This window comes from Bubalus kerabau, chromosome 1, assembly GCF_029407905.1.
Source record: "Bubalus kerabau isolate K-KA32 ecotype Philippines breed swamp buffalo chromosome 1, PCC_UOA_SB_1v2, whole genome shotgun sequence".
NCBI lineage: Eukaryota > Metazoa > Chordata > Mammalia > Artiodactyla > Bovidae > Bubalus > Bubalus kerabau.
Window position 1 is genome coordinate 175,467,546 of NC_073624.1, and position 18,509 is coordinate 175,486,054.

The window sequence follows — 18,509 nt, forward strand, 5'->3', positions numbered from 1 at the left end:
CTTTGGCTGAGGAACTGGCTTTTTTTTTTTCCTTTCTCTATGACAGTGATCTCCTGGAGAAGGAAATGGCAACCCACTCCAGTATTCTTGCGGGGAAATCCCATGGTCAGAGGAGCCTGGCGGGCTACAGTCCATGGGGTCGTAAAACAGTCAGACACGACTGAGCAACTCAGTAGGCACGCATGCCTGTGAGCACAAGGGCCGTGTAACTGACATCTCCTTTTGTGCTTTGGCCCTAACGGAAGTGGAGTCCCATGAGAGGAGAGCTGTAGCAGGGATTTGGGGAGACTGTGAACAGTTTTGCACTTCGACCTGGGAGATGCATAAGCACGGCAGAGCCCTGAGTCCTCTGGAGTCAAATGCAGAGAATGGGCCTCCAGCCGACATGGTGGGTCCTGGTGGTTGGTGCAACGTCACGCACACCTCCAGGTCCCCTGGCCTGGCCTTGACTCCTCTCCATGTCCCTCTTCTTGATTCTGAGATGCCTGGGGAAGGCTTGTGCGACTCTCTGTCCCCGAGGGAATGACTCAGGTGGAGCAGAGTGGAGCAGCTGGGTGGCCTGTTTCCCTGGTTCATTTGGCTCATGGCCTGCACTTGGCTTTGGCCTCAGGGCTCCCCCAGGAACCCTAAGTGCGGCCTCTCCCTGCTTCCCCAACTTAGTCTATGGAGGGGGTGCTGGCTCTGCACAAACCCTTGCCAGCCTCGGGGTGGCCCTGAGCTTCCTTGAGGGGCCGTGCAGGGAGGGGGAGAGGCCAGGTCCCCAGGGCACCTCACCACCAGATGCTGGGCTCTCTGCCCATGCAACTGCCCCAGGATGAGGAGGAGTCTCTCTTCACACAGGCATCACCAACATGACCTTCCCCTTGTCTGACCAGCCGGTACTCGGAGAATGGTTTGTTTTTGTCGAAATGCAAGGCCACGTGTTCAACAGGTCCTTTGAAGTTCAGAAGTATGGTAAGTTGGAGAATCTTAGGCTCTTAAGATTTTAGACCTGGGGGAACCACAGTCCCAGTGATGACACAGATAATAAGGAAGAAGATGGCAGGAGCCTCATTTACTAGGGGCTCAGTCGGGCCAGGCATGAAGTGGAAGGCTGGGTCTTTGTCATGTCTTTTTTTAATCTATTATTTATTTATCTGTGGCTGTGCTGGGTCTTCGTTGCTGCATGCGGGCTCTTCTGTGGTTGAGATGAGCAGGGGCTACTCTCTAGTTGCGGCGCATGGGCTTCTCATTGTGGTGGCTTCACTTGTTGCTGAACACGGGCTCTAGGGCGCGTGGGCTTCAGGAGCTGCAGTACATGGGCTCCCAGGCGCTAGAGCACAGGCTCAGTAGTTGTAGCACGTGAGCTTAGTCGCTCCGCGGCATGTGGGATCTTCCTGCATCAGAGATCAAACCTGTGTCTCCTGCATTGGCAGGCGGATTCTTTACCACTGAGCCACCAGGGGAGCCCCTCTCATGTCCTCCTTATAATTTTTTTTTGGCTATGCCACATGGCATGTGGGATCTTTGTTCACCAACCAGGGATTGAAACCTCACCTCCAGCCTTTGAAGCACAGTCTTAACCACTGGACCACCAGAGAAGTCCCTATCATGACCTTTCAAAATAAATCATGGTAAAATATATGACCTCGTATAAGTAGAATCATAATATTTGTCCTTTTGTGAATATGGCATTTCATGGAGCATAATGCCTCAAGGTTCGTCCATGTTGCAGCATGTGTCAGAATGGCCTTCTTTTTTAAGCCTGTCATTTCCTTTTCTTCTTTCATCCTCATCCTGAATCTATGAGGTATCTCCATTTTACAGATGGAGTAACTGAGGCTGGGAGAGTCATTAAGGAAACTGCTCAAGGAACAAGAGCTGGGGAGTCGACCTGGGCCAGAGTCACATACTGTGGCTTCTGTGCTAAAATTCTCCCTTATGGAGGCAAGGGTTTCTCTTCCTTTCATGAAGAAGGTCTTGAAAGGAAAAGCCATAGAGGAAAGGGTTATAAATTACAAGCAACAGAAGCCTGGTACAGACTCAGTGAGGAAAAAAAAGGGATTTACAGGCTCATGTAACAAGCTCTAAGGACCAGAGTCTTCATGTTTCCTCTGTTCTGCTCCCTGGTGTCCATGTCTCTGTGGGCTGTGCAAGGTGATGAGATGGGTGGGTGTGCCCAGGGCAGCAAGGAGGGACTGTCTCCAGCCACAAGCACCCTTAGAATGCCCATAACTGGTCCAGAAGCCTGGCTACTTCTGCACCCCTGGGATGGGCTGCAATTGGCTACACTCAATGCAGATGGCCTAAAACTGATGAGATATGGTCCCCTGAGAAAAACAGCGTGTTGGTCCCTCAAAGATGGAAAATAGATGTGGCCCACAAAATCCCCAGAGAGCTGCCGATGCATGTCAGCAGTGAGGCCCTGGAGTTGTTTGCTGTCTTTACCTCCAGCACCCTTCTGGAGCCACCCCGGTGGTGGAAGGCACCCTGCCTCCTTCCTCTCTGCTCTCTCCCTTCAGTGCTGCCGAAGTTTGAGCTCCTTATTGACCCACCCGCTTATATCCGGGACCTGGACACATGTGAAACCGGCACTGTGCAAGCCAGGTGAGAAAGAGGCGGCCACTATATTCGAGCCTTTCCAACCGTGGGCCCGTCCCGCCCAGGACACCCCCGCCCGGCCTCCCAGGCATGCTTCTTCCCTAGGACTCACCCCTCCTCCCGGGCACATCCTCTCCTCCTTGGACTCGGTCTTCCCCTGTACTTGTGCCTCCCCTAGAAGAGTCCCCTCCGCAGGGCAGCCCAGCCCCCAGGACACGCCCCGCCCCTAGGACACGCCCCTCCGCAGGGCACACCCCTTCAGCAATGCCGCATTCCCCCGCAGACGGCGTCCGTGGCGCGTGGGCTGACCCCACAGGGATATTCTTGAGCGCTTGTTGTTCAGTCGCCCAGTTGTGTCCGACTCTTTGCAACCCTAATGACCAGGCTGTTGACAGAGCTCAACGTGAGGGTCAACCAGAGGATGTCAGAAGGCGCCATTCCTTTCTGTCCCCTGGGAGGGCTCTACGAGGCCCGTGTTCCCGCCCCAGGTCTGCCACCTGCCGGAGGCTGTGGCTGAGACGTCTCCCTTGAGTTTCTTCCCCGAAAAAAATACAAGGGCGCGCTGGATACACGCCCATTTTATAGTCCAGAAAATACTGTAAAAATTCTGGGCGTTTTTTTTTTTTTTTCTTTTCGATTTTGCTCCTGTCTTGCTCCTGTGTCCCAGTAAGCAGTTGTCTCCACTGCATCAGGCATGACATACATACATTTAAGTCTTTCACCTACATTCTTGAGAAGATGGTTTATTCTCATTCTCCGTGAGGAAACCGAAGCTCAAAGAAATCAGATCCCTGGTTCAAAGTTGAACTCCTTGGGCACTTAAGCCTAGCCAGGCCTTCCTGTTGCTTACCGTTCCTCGATCCTCCGTTCAGCCTTACTCCAGTGCCCCACCTCAACAGTTGTCTCACATACCCCGCTTCTTTGGGTCCAGAGTTCCTCTCGGACCCTTGGTCTCTTTTTCTGTCCAACATGAGGCTTGGTGTAGAGGATCTCAGGGCCTTTCTGAGACTGACCCCTCCCCACTATCCTCTGGGCCCCTGCTTGTGAAACTCACTACTCTTTGTCCTTTTGTTCCAGGTATACCTTTGGGAAACCTGTCTCGGGGACTTTAACCGTCAACATGACTGTGAATGGTGTGGGGTACTACAGCCAGGAGGTGGGGCGCCCCATCCTTAGGACCACCAAGGTGAGGAGCAGCAACCTTGAGCTTCACCCAATAGGTCCCTTCCCACAGCGCCTGCTCCTGGCTTCGGCTCTGTGATCACCCATTTTATTTTACTTTCCAGAACAGTTTGTATGGTGGGAATCTTCCTGGTGATAAAATTCTTACAGGCTGGACATAGAGGCTAGAACATATAAAAAAGAAATAATAAAGTTGACTTGTCCTCTGATAGGCAGACATAGCCAGTATTGCTATTTTGATGTCTTTCTTCTTAGGATGTTATTGTAGGTAAAGGAAATGTTTTATTGAGACATAATTCACATAACATGCAATTCAGATATCCATATAGAAGGTACTATTCATGCCCCTGGAGGGGACGCACAGAGGCTTAACCACTGGACCACCAGGGCAGTCCCACAAGTTATTGCTTCTTCTTGACTTTTGATGGATAATGCTAGGAACATTCATGTATATTTTTGTGTGATGTATCTCTTGGATTTGGAATTCCTGAGTTCTATGGCTTGAATTAAATATGATCACCGGAATAAGGACAAACAAAGGATTTTTATTCATAGCTTGCAGCAAGGGACTCAGCCACCATCACATGTGTTTGGCAGAGACTCAAAAGGCAGGTGGAGAAGTGGGAAAGATCTATAGTGAAAAATGGAAAAGGCTTCTGGTGCACCATGATGGGAGGCTATTGGCATGTGGAAGTCATGGGGTAATAGAAGCAGGCATCCAATGTATTTGATGAGGGCTGCATATTTGACTTTTTCCAATTGTTGCTTGGACTGCAGAGAGATCAAACCAGGCAATCCTAAAGGAAATCAACCCTGAATATTCACTGGAAAAGCTGATGCTGAAGCTGAAGCTCCAATACTTTGGCCACTTGATGTGAAGAGCCAACTCATTAGAAAAGATCATGGTGCTGGGAAAGATTGAAGGCAGGAGGAGAAGGAGACGACAGAGGACGAGATGGTTGGATGGCTCACGGAGTCAATGGACATGAGTTTGAGCAAACTCTGGGAGATGGTGAAGGACAGGGAAGCCTGGTGTGCTGCAGTCCATGGGGTTGCAAAGAGTCAGACACGACTCAGTGACTGAACAACAGCAGTTGTTTCTAAGATGGAAGTGGGGGCAAATATCAGGGAAATAGTCAGTTATTAGGTCCTGGCCATTTGGGGCTGATTGTTATAGGGGTTGTTGTTGGGTTGCTATAGAGATAGAGGTCTGACTTCTTACAAGTCTGACTTGTAGCTGGCTCTCCCACGTCTGTGGGTTCTGCATCCCAGGATTCAACCAGCCTCACACAGAAACTCTTCGAAGTTGGTTGAATCCATGGGTGTGGAACTTGTGGGTATGGAGAGCTGACTGTAATGGGTTGGCTTCCTACACTGGTGCCTGCAGATCTTGAGTCAGAGTTACTTTTTTCTATACTTGTTCAGTCGCTAAGTCATGTCCAACTCTTTGCAACCCCATAAACTGTAGCACTCCAGGTTTTCTCTGGCCTTCACTGTCTGCCAGAGTTTGCTCAAACTCATGTCCATTGAGTTGGTGATGCTCTCCAACCATCTCATCCTCTGTTGCTCCCTTCTCCTCCTGCCCTCAATCTTTCACAGGATCAGGGTCTTTTCCAATTAGTCTCCATCTGGATGTTCAATCTCTGAGTGGTGACTACATTTAATTATTTGAGGAATTCCCAGATTTTTTTTTTCTAAAGTGGCTACATGATTTCACATCCCCTTGCATGTAAAATTTCATAATCTGGTTTTTATTTTTCTTCTTCAACTTAAAATTCCACTGTGTGCGTGCCACTATGCAACATATACAAGCAGTCCTGGAGATTCTGGGGCTGAGTTCTGTCATCCCCACCTCCTCTCTGCTGCTGCTGCTAAGTCACTTTAGTCATGTCCAACTCTGTGCGACCCCATAGACGGCAGCCCACCAGGCTCCCCCGTCCCTAGGATTCTCCAGGCAAGAACACTGGAGTGGATTGCCATTTCCTTCTCCAATGCATGAAAGTGAAAAGTGAAAGTGAAGTTACTCAGTCGTGTCCGACTCCTAGCGACCCCATGGACTGCAGCCCACCAGGCCTCTCTGTCCATGGGATTTTCCAGGCAAGAGTACTGGAGTGGGTTGCCATTGCCTTCTCCGCCACCTCCACTCTACCTCCACCCAAACCAACTTCCTTGTCCCTTTGCCCCCGGGATGCGTCCTCTCTCTGTGTCACCATGGCTTCTCTTCTGTGGAGTGGACACTCTGGCCTCTCCCCTCATCTGTGCCTGGTGCTCGTGCCCTTGTTACCCTAGCCATTCTCCCTAGAAGCTGCCCCGGTAGCTCTTGTCTTAACGTTCTCTTTACTGAGTAATTCACTCCACAGCTGTTTATGGACATGGATTATTTGCCCCTGGGAGCAGTCCTGAGATAGGAGTTGATTGGGGGGGGGGGGGTTCTGTACCCTGGGCGCAGAAGGGGAACCAATGCTCCAGCGTGTGGCTGACCAGGTTCAAGTCCCCACCTTGCAGTCTGGCCCGAGGGGTTGTTTCAGCTTCTGCCCAAAGAGCCGACCTCTCTCCTCCTAGAAAACAATTCATATGTAGCCGGGGACTCAGCCTCCATGCAGTGATGCACAGCATAGAATGGATGGGTCATTGAGTGTCCCCCTGGTCCTCCAAGCAGCCAGAGGGGCACCTCTTGAGCTGTGTGTTTGTGAGTCGCCTCTCAAAGCCGCTCTGCTCCGGCTGAGCACAACCTATGTGTCTCCTACCTCCAGATCCATGGCTCCCAGGACTTCAGCATCTGTGTGAAGGACATGATTCCGGCCGACGTCCCCGAGCACTTCCGGGGCACCATCAGCATCTGGGCCATGGTGACCGCTGTGGACGGGAGCCATCAGGTGGCCTTCGACGACTCCACTCCGGTCCAGAGGCAGCTGGTGGACGTCCGGTACTCCAAGGACACGAGGAAGCAGTTTAAGCCGGGGCTGTCCTACGTGGGGAAGGTAAGCCCCAGGCATGGTGCCCAGCAGGCCCTGCCAAGGTCACAGGCTCTGTGCCGCCTCCCGCCCTAACTCCTGCCCGAGGATCACTGTGTAACCCCTGCAAGGCCCTGCAGCTGTGATGTGGTTGAAAACCAAGAACTTTTGCCGTCTTGGGATTAAGGGGCTGCTTTGCTGAGCATAGTGAGACATTTCAAACCTAGAGCACTAAACCCGATGCTATGTATCCATTTATTAAGTCAGTTCCACGATGGTATCGCCTTCCTTAATTGGGTTGATTTTATGTCTAGGTGACTTAACTACTAAGTCCATAAAAGGCAGATCCCCGTCTCTGAGACAGTCTGATTCAGCTCCCTTGTGGGGAGTGGCATTTAGAACAGGCCCCTGCCTCTCTTCCACCCACTGCACCATTTTTCTACACAGTAAAATTTGAGATGACTAGAGATTCGAGATGCTGAACTGGGGCATCTGGTTTCAAGTGGAATTTGGGGGGAAGGGAGGGCAAGACCAGTGGAGCCTTGAGTCACTCCAGGGTGACCCTTGCCTCTGCCCGGTCCCCACACCCCTCTTCCCTTTTGCATCCCATGGGTCACCCACAGGGTCCTAGAGGCCTGTCTGCATGTTGTTCCTGCTCCTCTTGCTCTGCTCTGGGACCTCCCTTCCCTCCTCCATGATGAGATCTCAGCCCCCACTCCCAGCTCTCTGTTCCATGCACAGAGGCATGGCTCATGTGCCCCTGGGTTTGAGGGTCCCAGCTAAGGCACCATACGGAATATGTATGAATGGACTTGGGGCCATCCATTCAGTGAAAGGGGAGTGTTTCACCTTCACCCAGGAAATCATCCACTCTCTGCATTAGGGGCTTCCCAGGTGGCACTAGTGGTAAAGAACCCACCTGCCTATGCAGGAGACCTAAGAGACATGAATTCAATCCCTGGGTTGGGAAGATCCCCCGAAGGAGGGCTTGGCAACCCCCTCCAATATTCTCAGCTGGAGAATCCCCATGGTCAGAGGAGCCTGGCGGGCTACAGTCCATAGGGTCGCAAAGAGTCGGACACAACTGAAGCGACTTAGCACTCATTTCATATCTGCATTAAAGAATGGAGCTGGGAATACCCTGGCAGCCCAGTGGTTAAAACTTTGCCTTCAAATGCAGGGGGTGTGGATTCAATCCCTGATTGGGGAGCTAAGATCCCACATGCCTAGTGGCCAAAACCAAAACAGAAAACAAAAACAATACTGGAACAAATTCCATAAAGACTGAAAATGGTCCACATTAAAAAAAAAAAAAAAGAATGGAACTGGTCACCCCATCACCAGATACCTGCACAGTTGAGAGGTGCTCCAGGATCATTCAGGAACCACTGACCATATTTCTTCACAACATCCATGAATTTTGAACCCCTCTCTCTGACTGCCTTTTCTACCTGTCGGAATGAGTGAGGTCTAAGAGTCACATGGAACTGTTTCCACCACACTGCTTGCGCTGTTCCTTCCTGGCTGTGGCACCAGGTAAATGGCTGGTGATTTGTGCCTTGTGACTTCTTTGCCAAGTCCAAGGTCATAAAAGCTTTCCCCTGTGTTATCTTCTAAGTATTTTGTAGTTCTAACCATTACATTTAGGTCTCTGATTCATTTCGAGTTAATTTTGGCATATGGTGTGAGGTTGGGGTTCAGCTTCATTCTTTTGCATCTGGAGACCCAGTTGTCCCAGAACCATTTGGTGTTTTCCCATCGAATGGTCTTGGCACCCTTGTCAAAAATCAATTGACTGTAATCCTTTTCTTTTGCAATGCCATGTGCCATGCGGGATTTTATTTCCCTGGCCAGGGATTGAACATGTGCCCCCTGCAGTGAGAGAGAGCAGCCCTAACCACTGAACCTGCCAGGGGAGTCCCCTTTGCCATGTTTTGATCTTTTTCGATAATCAATTGGCTATAGATGGCTGGACTTATTTCTGGACCGTCAATTCTGATTCATCAATTTTCATATCTGTCCTCACATGAGTTCCGTCAAGCGCAGCGCCTTCACCACTGCACTTTGTAGCAAGTTTTGGAATTGGATGTATGAGTTCTTGATTCTTTAACAGGATTGCTTTAGCTGTTTGGGGCCCCTTAGCATCAAATTGTCGATTGCTTCAAGGGAGCTGGCTGGGATTCTGCTGGGGAATTGGGCCGAGTCTGTAGATCAGTTTGGGGGTGTCACCAGCCTAACCACAGTGACTCCTTGGTGACCCATTCCAGGTGGAGCTGTCGTACCCGGATGGTAGCCCGGCGGAGGGAGTGACCGTCCAGATCAGGGCAGAACTGACGCCGAAGGACAACATCTACACCGTGGAGTCTGTGTCCCAGGGTGGGCTGGTGGAGTTTGAAATCCCCTCCATCCCTATGTCAGCCCAGCATGTGTGGCTGGAGGTGCGTGAGTCACCTAGACCCTTGTCATTCAGCCAGCAGACATGGGTTTGGTCCCTCCTCCAGGCCACGCTCAGGCACTGGGTCAGTCGTCCTGGGTCCTGCACCTGCCGTGAGTGAGTTCAGTCTGATGGGAGAGCTGGCCAGGGGGTCAGATAAACCAAACACCCCAGAGGAAGGCAGAACGCTGAGAAAGGGTCAGGGTGTCTGGCTCCCCCCAAGGGATCTGCCCAGGTGGACTCCTGACCAGGGGGAGGTTCAGCCAGGCTGCTTCCTGGAAGGTGGAACAACATATGCAGAGGCCCAGAGAACTGCAATCATAGTATAATTAGGTTCTGCAGTGCCCAGCTTGCCAAGCCATTGCAGGAAGAAATGGAGGAGGGAGCCGGTGGGGCTTCCCCTTACCTCAAGGGATGTTGCTTAGGGTCCACCCAGAAGGCAGTGTGGACTGAATGGTCTGATTTTTATAACCTCTCCCCACGCCAGAGGCCTTCCCAAATGGCGCAGTGGTAAAGAATCTGCCTGCCAATGCAGGAGACACAAGGCTTCAATCCCTGGGTCAAGAAGATCCCCTGGAGGAGGAATTGGCAACTCACTCCAGTATGCTTGCCTGGGAAATCCTGTGGACAGAGGAGTGTGGCTGGCTACAGTCCTTGGGGCTGCAGAATGGGACGTGACTGAACACGCACACGCACACCCCATTCCAGTGTCCATAGTTGGGGGTGGTGTCTGGGTGAGGTCACAGGTGTGCAGGTGGGAGACAATGACAGGGCTGTGGAGGCAAAATTGGCAGGACCTGGTGTCCCCTTGTCAGGGACGAGAGGAGCAGGAGTAACAGAGAGGACATCCCAGCCCTCGTCTCTATGGCTGACGGTGGGCACGGTGGCCCCACGGACACTAGGGTGGTGGAGACAGGGGCAGCTGAGAATCAGTGTGTAGGTGGGAGCTGAGGACACTTGGGATCACTGTGTCCCCTGTTGGCAGCATGTCCTTAAAGATTTTTAACAGCCAGAGATCTCCAGGCCACCAACAGTTTTAACCAACTGGCTACAAATTTGGGGTTCCAACTACCCTAGGACCTAACAAGTACAGATTTTTTAATGATTGAAAGACACCCCTTAATTTCCATTAGTCTTTTAAGAATTAGGTGGCAGCAAAACCCCCCAAGTGACTCCAAATACTAGAATTAGCAGAATAATTTTGTCTCTCATAGACATATAACCAAAAACCAGTATTTCCCAAAAATGTCACTTTAATAGAAAGACAGTCTATTTCTGTGACCAAATACTGCCTAAGACAAGGTCTTTAATTAATTGTTTTCTTAAAAAGAAGGATGAATTTTAAACTTGACTTTTAGTTGACATATATGTGTGTGTCTCTCTCTCTCCACATAATTGAAATGTAACATAGTGCAGGCATTCCGTGTAATGATTCAATATACGTATGTACTAGGAAATGACACCACAGTGTGTCCAATTGCCGTACAGTTACACTTTTTTTTTTCTTGTGATGAGAACCTGTAAGATCTGTGATCATGGTAGTGGTAAGGAACCTGGCTGCCAATGCAGGAGACAAGAGGTGCGGGTTCAGTCCCTGGGTGGGGAAGGTCCCCTGCAGGAGGAAATGGCAACCCACTCGTCTTCTTGCCTGGAGAATTCCATGGACAGAGGAGTCTGGTGGGATACAGTCCATGGGGCCAGACACACTGAGGGACTGGGCACACCAGATCTGTTCTCTTAGCAACTTTCTCTGTGTGCAAATATATTTTTTATATAGCGAAATGATACACATTAGGACCAACCAAAGAGAGAGACACACACGTATAGGACGAGAGCTGGAGGGTCTCAAATTTATAGCTTTGTGTACTGTCCCTGTGAATCTGGGACACCTCGCCCTCCCGACACACTTACAGAAAGCACTGCCCATCTGGATGCTCACTCACCTTCAGGGTCCACAGCTTTTATTGGGATTTCATTACATAGGCTTGACTGATTTGTCATTGGCCCCATGACTGAACTCAGTCTCTAGCCATCTCCCCTCTCTTGAGGTCAACTTGATACCACATCACGTGGTTCAAAGCCCCTACCCTCTAATCCCATGATCGGTCTTTCTGGCTTGGCTGTCCCCATCTTGAATTGCTCCTTAGCACACATTATCAGGACCCGCCGTGAGTAACAAAGACACTCCCATCTTTTGGGGAATCCCAGGGGCTTAGAGGCTATCTCCCAGTAATTGGGATGAAGGCAGGCCAGCTTCTTTATTCTGTGTCACACAGAGGTCTTAGACACATACCCTGCTTCTGGCATCTTCCTTATGTTAACTGCATTCTTTTGGCATTCTGAAGGCAGCAGGTTTAAACTCCCAAAGGAGCAAAAGTAGTTTAACTGCCAGTCCCTGAGGTGTTCAGAGAGGGGTCTGAGGACCCCAGGCGGAGCTGTACCCAGGGCCCCAGGGATGCAGTCCAGCATGGCTGCCCCCTCTCCTGACCGCCATCTCCCCCTGTGCTCACTTCCGAAGCAGGCTATACCCTCTGAGAAGCCCCTGGGGCTGCCGGCAAGCCCAGGACATGGGGTCCTTAATACGTGATGGAACTGCCTCTCAGTGGCCACATGGGCCACCCACCCCTGACTGAACCAGCCGCTAACACCCTGTGGCCAGTCTTTGACACTTGCTTCCTGTGGAGATGGGAGACAACGAGCTCGCCACACAGGACCCCGTTCTCTGAGAATTGGGGAGGGGCTTCTCCAGAGGGGAATGGGAGCATGAGAGGGTCTTGCTGCAGAGCAGGGCAGGTCAAAGCATCCCCAGGACCCCCCCTTCCTACACCAAGCCTCCAAGCCTTGACCGAGTACCCTGTCTTCTTCAGACCAAGGTGACGGCACTCAGCGGAAAGCCCGTGGGGGCCCAGTACCTGCCCAGCTACCTGTCCCTCAGCAGCTGGTACTCCCCCAGCCAGTGCTACCTGCAGGTGCAGCCGCCCTCCCAGCCCCTGCAGGTAAGGCTCCCAGGCGCCCCTTGCCCAGGCAGGAGGGGGCCCAGGAAGCAAGCAGCACGACGTGCCCCCAGGGGACCTGCATGCGCTGCTCCTCCCTTCTGTCTCCGCACTGGTAACCACCAGTTTTTTCTGTTTGTATGAGTGTGTTTCTGTCTTGTCATGTTCATTCATTTGTTTTAGTTTTTAGAGTCCATATATAATATAAGTGATAGGGTTTCCCTGGTGGCTCAGACAGTAGAGAATCTGCCTGCAGTGCCGGAGGCCTGGCTTAGATCTCTGGGTCGGGAAGATCCCCTGGAGGAGGGAATGGCAACCCACTCCAGTATTCTTGCCTGGAGAATCCCATGGACTGAGGAGCCTGGTGGGTTACAGTCCATGGGGTCGCAAAGAGTTGGACACGACTTAAACGACTTAGCATGCACACACGCCTGCACGCATGTTTTATAAAGCACACTGTTAACGCTCCTAATTGAGAGCACAGAGGGCTGAGCCCGGCTGCCATGGGTGGTGACAGGCTCGCCAGTACTGACTCTTGTGGAAGCCATTTGATGATGGGGCTCCCAGACCCTACCAGCCCCGTAAACCTCTGACACTCCCTACCCTAGGGGTGCTGCCGAGACCTCAGTCTTCAAGGGGTCCCTGGGATGCAGGGACTGAGGAGTTGGGGCTGCCTGTGCGCCAGGGCTGAGTGGCCCTCTGTGGGGTTATGAGAATGAGAAACTCCACTGAGATCTTGCCCAACTTGGCTGAACACGCTGTTCTGGTTTTAATGCTGTTCAACCAGCGGTGCAGAGTGGGGAGGCTGGTGTTGGCTGCCTTCCCGTGTGGACGGGAAGGAGTCCTGTGTCCCAGCTGCCGGGACCCGTGTTCCCAATAGGCAATGACTTGGCAGGGCTGCTCAGACTTCCCCCTGGGAGGGACACCTCTGTCTTGCCTGAGTCAGACCAGCAGGCGCCCACTCTCCCTGTCCCAGACTGTCATCGAGGGGCCCTGAGTGTGAATTTGAGGCAAGAGTGGCTGTGCTTGGTCCAGTCCAGGCTCTGTATCAAGGTCCTCTTCCTTTCCTCCAGCACCAAGGGATGTGCAGTGAGGAGCTGCTCTGCAAGTGGGGCCTGTCACCCCAGTTTTTCAGGGTGACTCTGATGCCACAGGTTAATTCATGAGAAGAAGAAAAAAGTTTGTGCTCTTTCCTTGTTTTTTTCCAACATCTCAAACCGGAGCAGACATTTGTTTGGGTGTCATTATAAGGAAGATGTTTACAAATTTAGAGAGAAATAGAAAAAATAGTATAATAACCATGTTCCTTCCACCTAGATTTATGAATTGATATTTTGCTCCATCCATCTACCCACCCATCCATTCACCCACCTATCCATCCATCTACTCAGCCATCTATCCATCCATCCACCCATCCACCCATCCTCTCATCTTCTCACCCATCCATTCATCCTCCCCTTCCCACCCACCCATTCATCCATCCACCCATCCATCTTCTACATACCCATCCATCTACCCATCCATTCACTCACTCATTCATCCATTTCTCTCCACTTTTTTTGGCTGCAGCATTTGAAAGTAATTTACAGATATCTTGATACTTCTCTCTTAAATTCTCCAGTCTTAAAAATAAAGACATTCTTCAACCTGATTTTCAGTCATTCTATCTAAGAAAATTGTATTAATCATGTTATTTAATTCACCGGCAATCCTCAGATTTTCAAAGGTGTCCTCAAGATATAGTGTGTGTATAGTGTGTATTCACACCCATGCTTGTCTGCATAGTCATGTGCACCCGTGTGTGAGTGTGCTTGTGTGTATTCACCTGTGTGTGTGTGTGCGCGTGCACGGATTTTATTCAGGATCCATTTATATGTTGCATTTGCTCTTCTGTGTCTGTAATCGCTCCTGAGCTGGGACCTTTTCATCACCGTGACTTCTGTAAAGAATCCAAGCCTGTGGTCTTGTAGATGATCCCACATTCTGAATGAGATTCAGGTTGAAGCGTTGTTTTGGTGATGTTACTATGGACATGCTACTTTTGTCACCTTCTATCAGGAGGCAGAGTTTTGGGCAGCCCCACCCTTGCTGAAGCTGATCTTATCCTTGGTCCCAGTCTAGTTCCTACCAGCTCTTCTGCAGGCGAGGCTAATAAATCATCTGGGTGACACTGAGGCCCCTGCCACAGTGTTCTGCCCCTCAGCAACCTTTCGCCCAATGCTTTTCTCATCTTTTTTGGAGTGGGGTGTGCCTTATGGCATGCAGGATCTTAGTTCCCCTTCCAGGGATCAAATCCACGCCTCCTGCAGTGGAAGCGCACAGTCTTAACCATTGGACTGCCAAGGAAGTCCCGCCTTTAGCATCTCTGATGATTCCTGCTGTAATCAGTTATCACTTTGGGGCTTCATGATAAAGAATCTGATTTATGCATTTATTACGATTCTTGCATCCCATTTTCACTTACCAGGTGGCGTTCCTCTGTGAAGAACTTTCTCCACCAGTATTTTAGTTGTGTGATTGTTTTTAGAGTGCCTGTCATCTTATATACTTCTAAAAAAGTATCCACTATGTTATCATCAGTTACCATCATACTTCCTTTTTTTTTCTTTTTAAATTTTGAAATAATTTTAGAGTTACAGAAGAGTTGCTCATACAGTGCAGAGTCCCTCTATCTCCTCCCTCTAGCTTCCCTTAGTGTTTTAAATTTTTTAGTGTTGTTTGCTTTTTGTTTTTGTGAGAGTCATTTATATATTTTGGACACTCCACCCTCATCAGATACATGACTCGAAAGCATTTTCTCCCATTCTGCGTGTTGTCTTTTCACTGTCCTGATAGCGTCCTTTGATGCAACAAAGATTTTTAACTTCTGGTGAAATCCAATTTATTTGTTATTTTTCTTTTGTTGCTTTGCTTTTGGTGCCTGTCTCAAAGACATCATTACCAAAGCCAAGGTCGTGAGAGTTTACCCCTATGCTTTCTTCTAAGAGTTTTATAGTTTTAGCTCTTACATTTAAGTCTTTGAATCATTTGAGTTAATTTTTTTATATGGTGTGAGGGTAGGGTTCAACTTCATTCTTTTGCATTTGGAGATCTAGTTGTTCCAGAATCATCTGCGGGAAAGACTATTCTTTCCTCATCGAATGATCTTGGCAGCCTTGTTGAGGATCAGTTTGCCATAGATGATTATTTCTGGACCCTCAGTTCTATCGTATTGATCTGTATGTCTGTTGTTTTGCCAGGACCACAGTGTCTTGCAGATGATTTTTGACATTGGCAAGTGTGAGTTTTACAGCTTTGTTCTTTTTCCAAGATTGTTTTGGTTAATGCTGGGTCCTTTGCGTTTCCATATGAATTTTAGAATCGGCCTTTGCATTTTGGCAAAAAAGGCCACTCACACTTCCTTCTAATGTTATCATCTCATGTACAAACCATGGTACAATTGTGAAAACTAAGAAATGAGCACTGGAGATGACTGTTAACTAAACTCTGGACTTTATTTTGATTTCCCTAGTTTTTCCAGGGATTCCTTTTTTTTTTTTTTTTGGTCCCGGATCCCATGCAGGATCTTGCATTGTACTTCTCTCCTCCAGTCTGATGGTTTCTCAATCTTTCCTTGTCTTTCATGACCTTGAGATTCTTGAAAGGTTCACTTTTCTTTCTGCTGTTCCAATTCCCCAAATTTGGCTGCGGGAGCACCTTTGGGCCAGCTCCTTAAACAAGTAAGTTCTTGTCTTCAGTGGGAGGTAGAATAACACTTATTAACCACTCACAGTGAACAGGTTCAGTGTTAAGAATAATATATTCATTATTACATTTATCATCTCATTGGATCCTCAGGACCTTCTCTCCAGGAGATTTAACCTTATGTTACAGATGGGGAAACTGAGGATCAGAGAGGTGAAATGATTTACTCAAGGACCCACAGCAAGAATGATACTCACCACTCACCACCCCTCCTCTGAGCATTCAGGGTGGCCCAGATGTTTGGGGAGAGTCATGAATTGTAAATCATAGAGCATAGGAGGGAACCTCTGGGGCAAAGACCCAGAGGAAGACTTCTCATGCAACTTGTTGCCTCAGCGTGGGATATGGTCATAAGCCCTTGGGGAGGTCACAGGACCTGGGAGACTTTGGTTGTAACACAAAGAATGAGGGCAGCTTAGAGGTTAAGCATGGGGCTCTGGCTTCTGCCCTTTGGGGTTTGAATCCTATTCCTACAACTCACTAATGTTGAGAATGGACCAAGCTTCAGTTTCCTGCCTCTGGAAACTTGGGGATTATGATAGAACCTGGCTCATTAGTGTCTATCCAATGAGAAGTTTCAGCCCCCTGCCAGCACTTGCACCTGTGAAGTTAGGGAATAGTCCCCAAGACCATCCCCCCACCTGACACCAATCACTGAATTCGAGGGTCCTCAAATCACCTTCAGTTTCTTTAGTCTCTAGAGGGATTCACAGCATCTCTGAAAGCTGTCATACTCACAGTTACAGTTTAGCACAGTGAATGATACAGATTGAAATCAGGCAAGGCAAGAGGATCATAAGGCAGGGGCCAGATGAGTTCTGAATGTGAACTTCCAGTTGTCCTCTCCCCACAGAGTCAAGGATAGTGTTACTTTGCCAGTAATGATGTGTGACTACATGCGTGGTGTACTGCCAACCAGGGATGCTCACCTGAGCCTCAGTGCCCAGGGTTTTTGTTGGGGGTCAGTCATATAGACATGGCTGACTACCTGCCTGGCTGGCCCCAGTCTTAATCCTTCTGTAAGTCAAACTTATATAGTGTGGCCCAAGGTCCCCACCATAAATTATATGGTTAGTATCTGGTGTGGTCCCAGACTCTAGATAAACAAAGACTCATCAGGCAGAACATTTCAAGGCCTTCAAGATCACTCCCAGGAGCAGTGGCCAGAGGCCAGACCTCTTTGGAGGCTAGGTTCAGTTACTTACTACACTGCACTCACTGAGAGCTTCCATGCCCTTATGACATTTCACCCACACCGCAGCTCCGTTTTCAGAGCATCAGCTGGGGTCGCTATGATGATGTAGTCACAGCCAGGGACAGGTACTGAGCATTCTGCTCTGAGGCCAGTGCTCCTCCCCAGCTCTCCTAGCTTCCTTGTGGCCCCAGAGTGGCCTTCTCCCTGGGGTGAGCTGTGGCATTGGTGCTGTTCTGTGGGTGCCAGGCAGGGCTCCCCATGCTTGCATGTCTCCCACAGGTTGGGGAGGATGCCTATTTCCCTGTGAAGTCCACGTGTCCCTGCAATTTCACCTTGTACTACGAGGTGGCTGCGAGGGGCAACATCGTGCTCTCAGGCCAGCAGCCTGCCCACGTCACCCAGCAGAGAAGCAAGCGAGCAGCCCTGGAGAAACCCATTCGCTTAATGCACCTTTCTGAGACAGGTGAGCTCATCCACAGGCTGGAGGTTCCTGTTCTTCCTTCTGAACCGTTGAGACTGGGATGGGCATCCCAGCAAGGCTTGGTAAGCAGAATGCATCCAGGAGGGGAGCCTGCTTCAGGGTGAAGGGCACATATGCCAGGCAAGACTGGACTAGGACCAGGAGGGTGGGCAGTGACCAGCTGCTGGAGACAGCTCCTCTTGAGGCTGCCATGGCCTGGGCGCCTGAGCAGGTCCGCACTATGCCATGCTGCCTTCTGCTAACCCCCTTCTGCTTTTGCCCAGATTGATTCCCCATCAAGGAGTCCTTCTCCCTGCTTTCCTTGATGCCACATGCTCCTCACAAGACCCATCTTCTCCCCTGGGTCTTCCCATCCCTCTCCTCTTCACAGCCTCTCTGCCCAGAGCAGGATCCCCAAACTAAGGACCATGGACACTTGCAGGTCATTCTTTGTGATGGGGGCCATGCTGTGCACGCTAGGGTGCTGAGCAACATCCCTGGTCTCCACCCGTTAGATACCAGTGGCAATCCACCTACCTGCAGTATGACAACCTAAAATGTCTCCTGATATTGCCAGTGTTTCTGGGGGTGAAAGAGACTCCTGGGTAAGAATCACTGAGATAGATGATGATAGATTCATAGACAGAACCATCAATAGATACATTGATAGATGGATCATAGAGTCACGGATGGATGAAAAAGTGAAAGTAAAGCTGAAAGTTGCTCTGTCATGTCCCTCTCTTTGTGACCCCATGGATGGATAAGTAGATAAATAGATTCATGTATAGAATCGTCAGTAGATAAATTGATAGATGGATGGACAGTCATGGATGGATGAACAGCTTCATGGATAGATAAATAGAAGCATCAATAGATAAATGGATAGATGGATGGATAGATAAAGTCACAGATGGGTGAATGGATGGTTGGATGGATAGACAGATGATAGATAGGGAGACAGGTAGAG

At 49.8% G+C, this 18,509-nt stretch overlaps 1 protein-coding gene across 1 annotated transcript in view; it reads left to right on the forward strand.

Annotated features, from left to right (window-relative positions):
* Window positions 1-18,509, forward strand: part of CPAMD8 (C3 and PZP like alpha-2-macroglobulin domain containing 8) — a 100,044-nt gene that overhangs the window by 16,220 nt on the left and 65,315 nt on the right. The window contains exons 8-14 of the mRNA XM_055566499.1: window positions 841-954; window positions 2,502-2,586; window positions 3,658-3,766; window positions 6,516-6,743; window positions 8,984-9,154; window positions 12,018-12,146; window positions 17,362-17,545. Coding sequence (XP_055422474.1) covers window positions 841-954; window positions 2,502-2,586; window positions 3,658-3,766; window positions 6,516-6,743; window positions 8,984-9,154; window positions 12,018-12,146; window positions 17,362-17,545 — 1,020 coding nt within the window. The remainder of the gene's footprint in view (window positions 1-840; window positions 955-2,501; window positions 2,587-3,657; window positions 3,767-6,515; window positions 6,744-8,983; window positions 9,155-12,017; window positions 12,147-17,361; window positions 17,546-18,509) is intronic.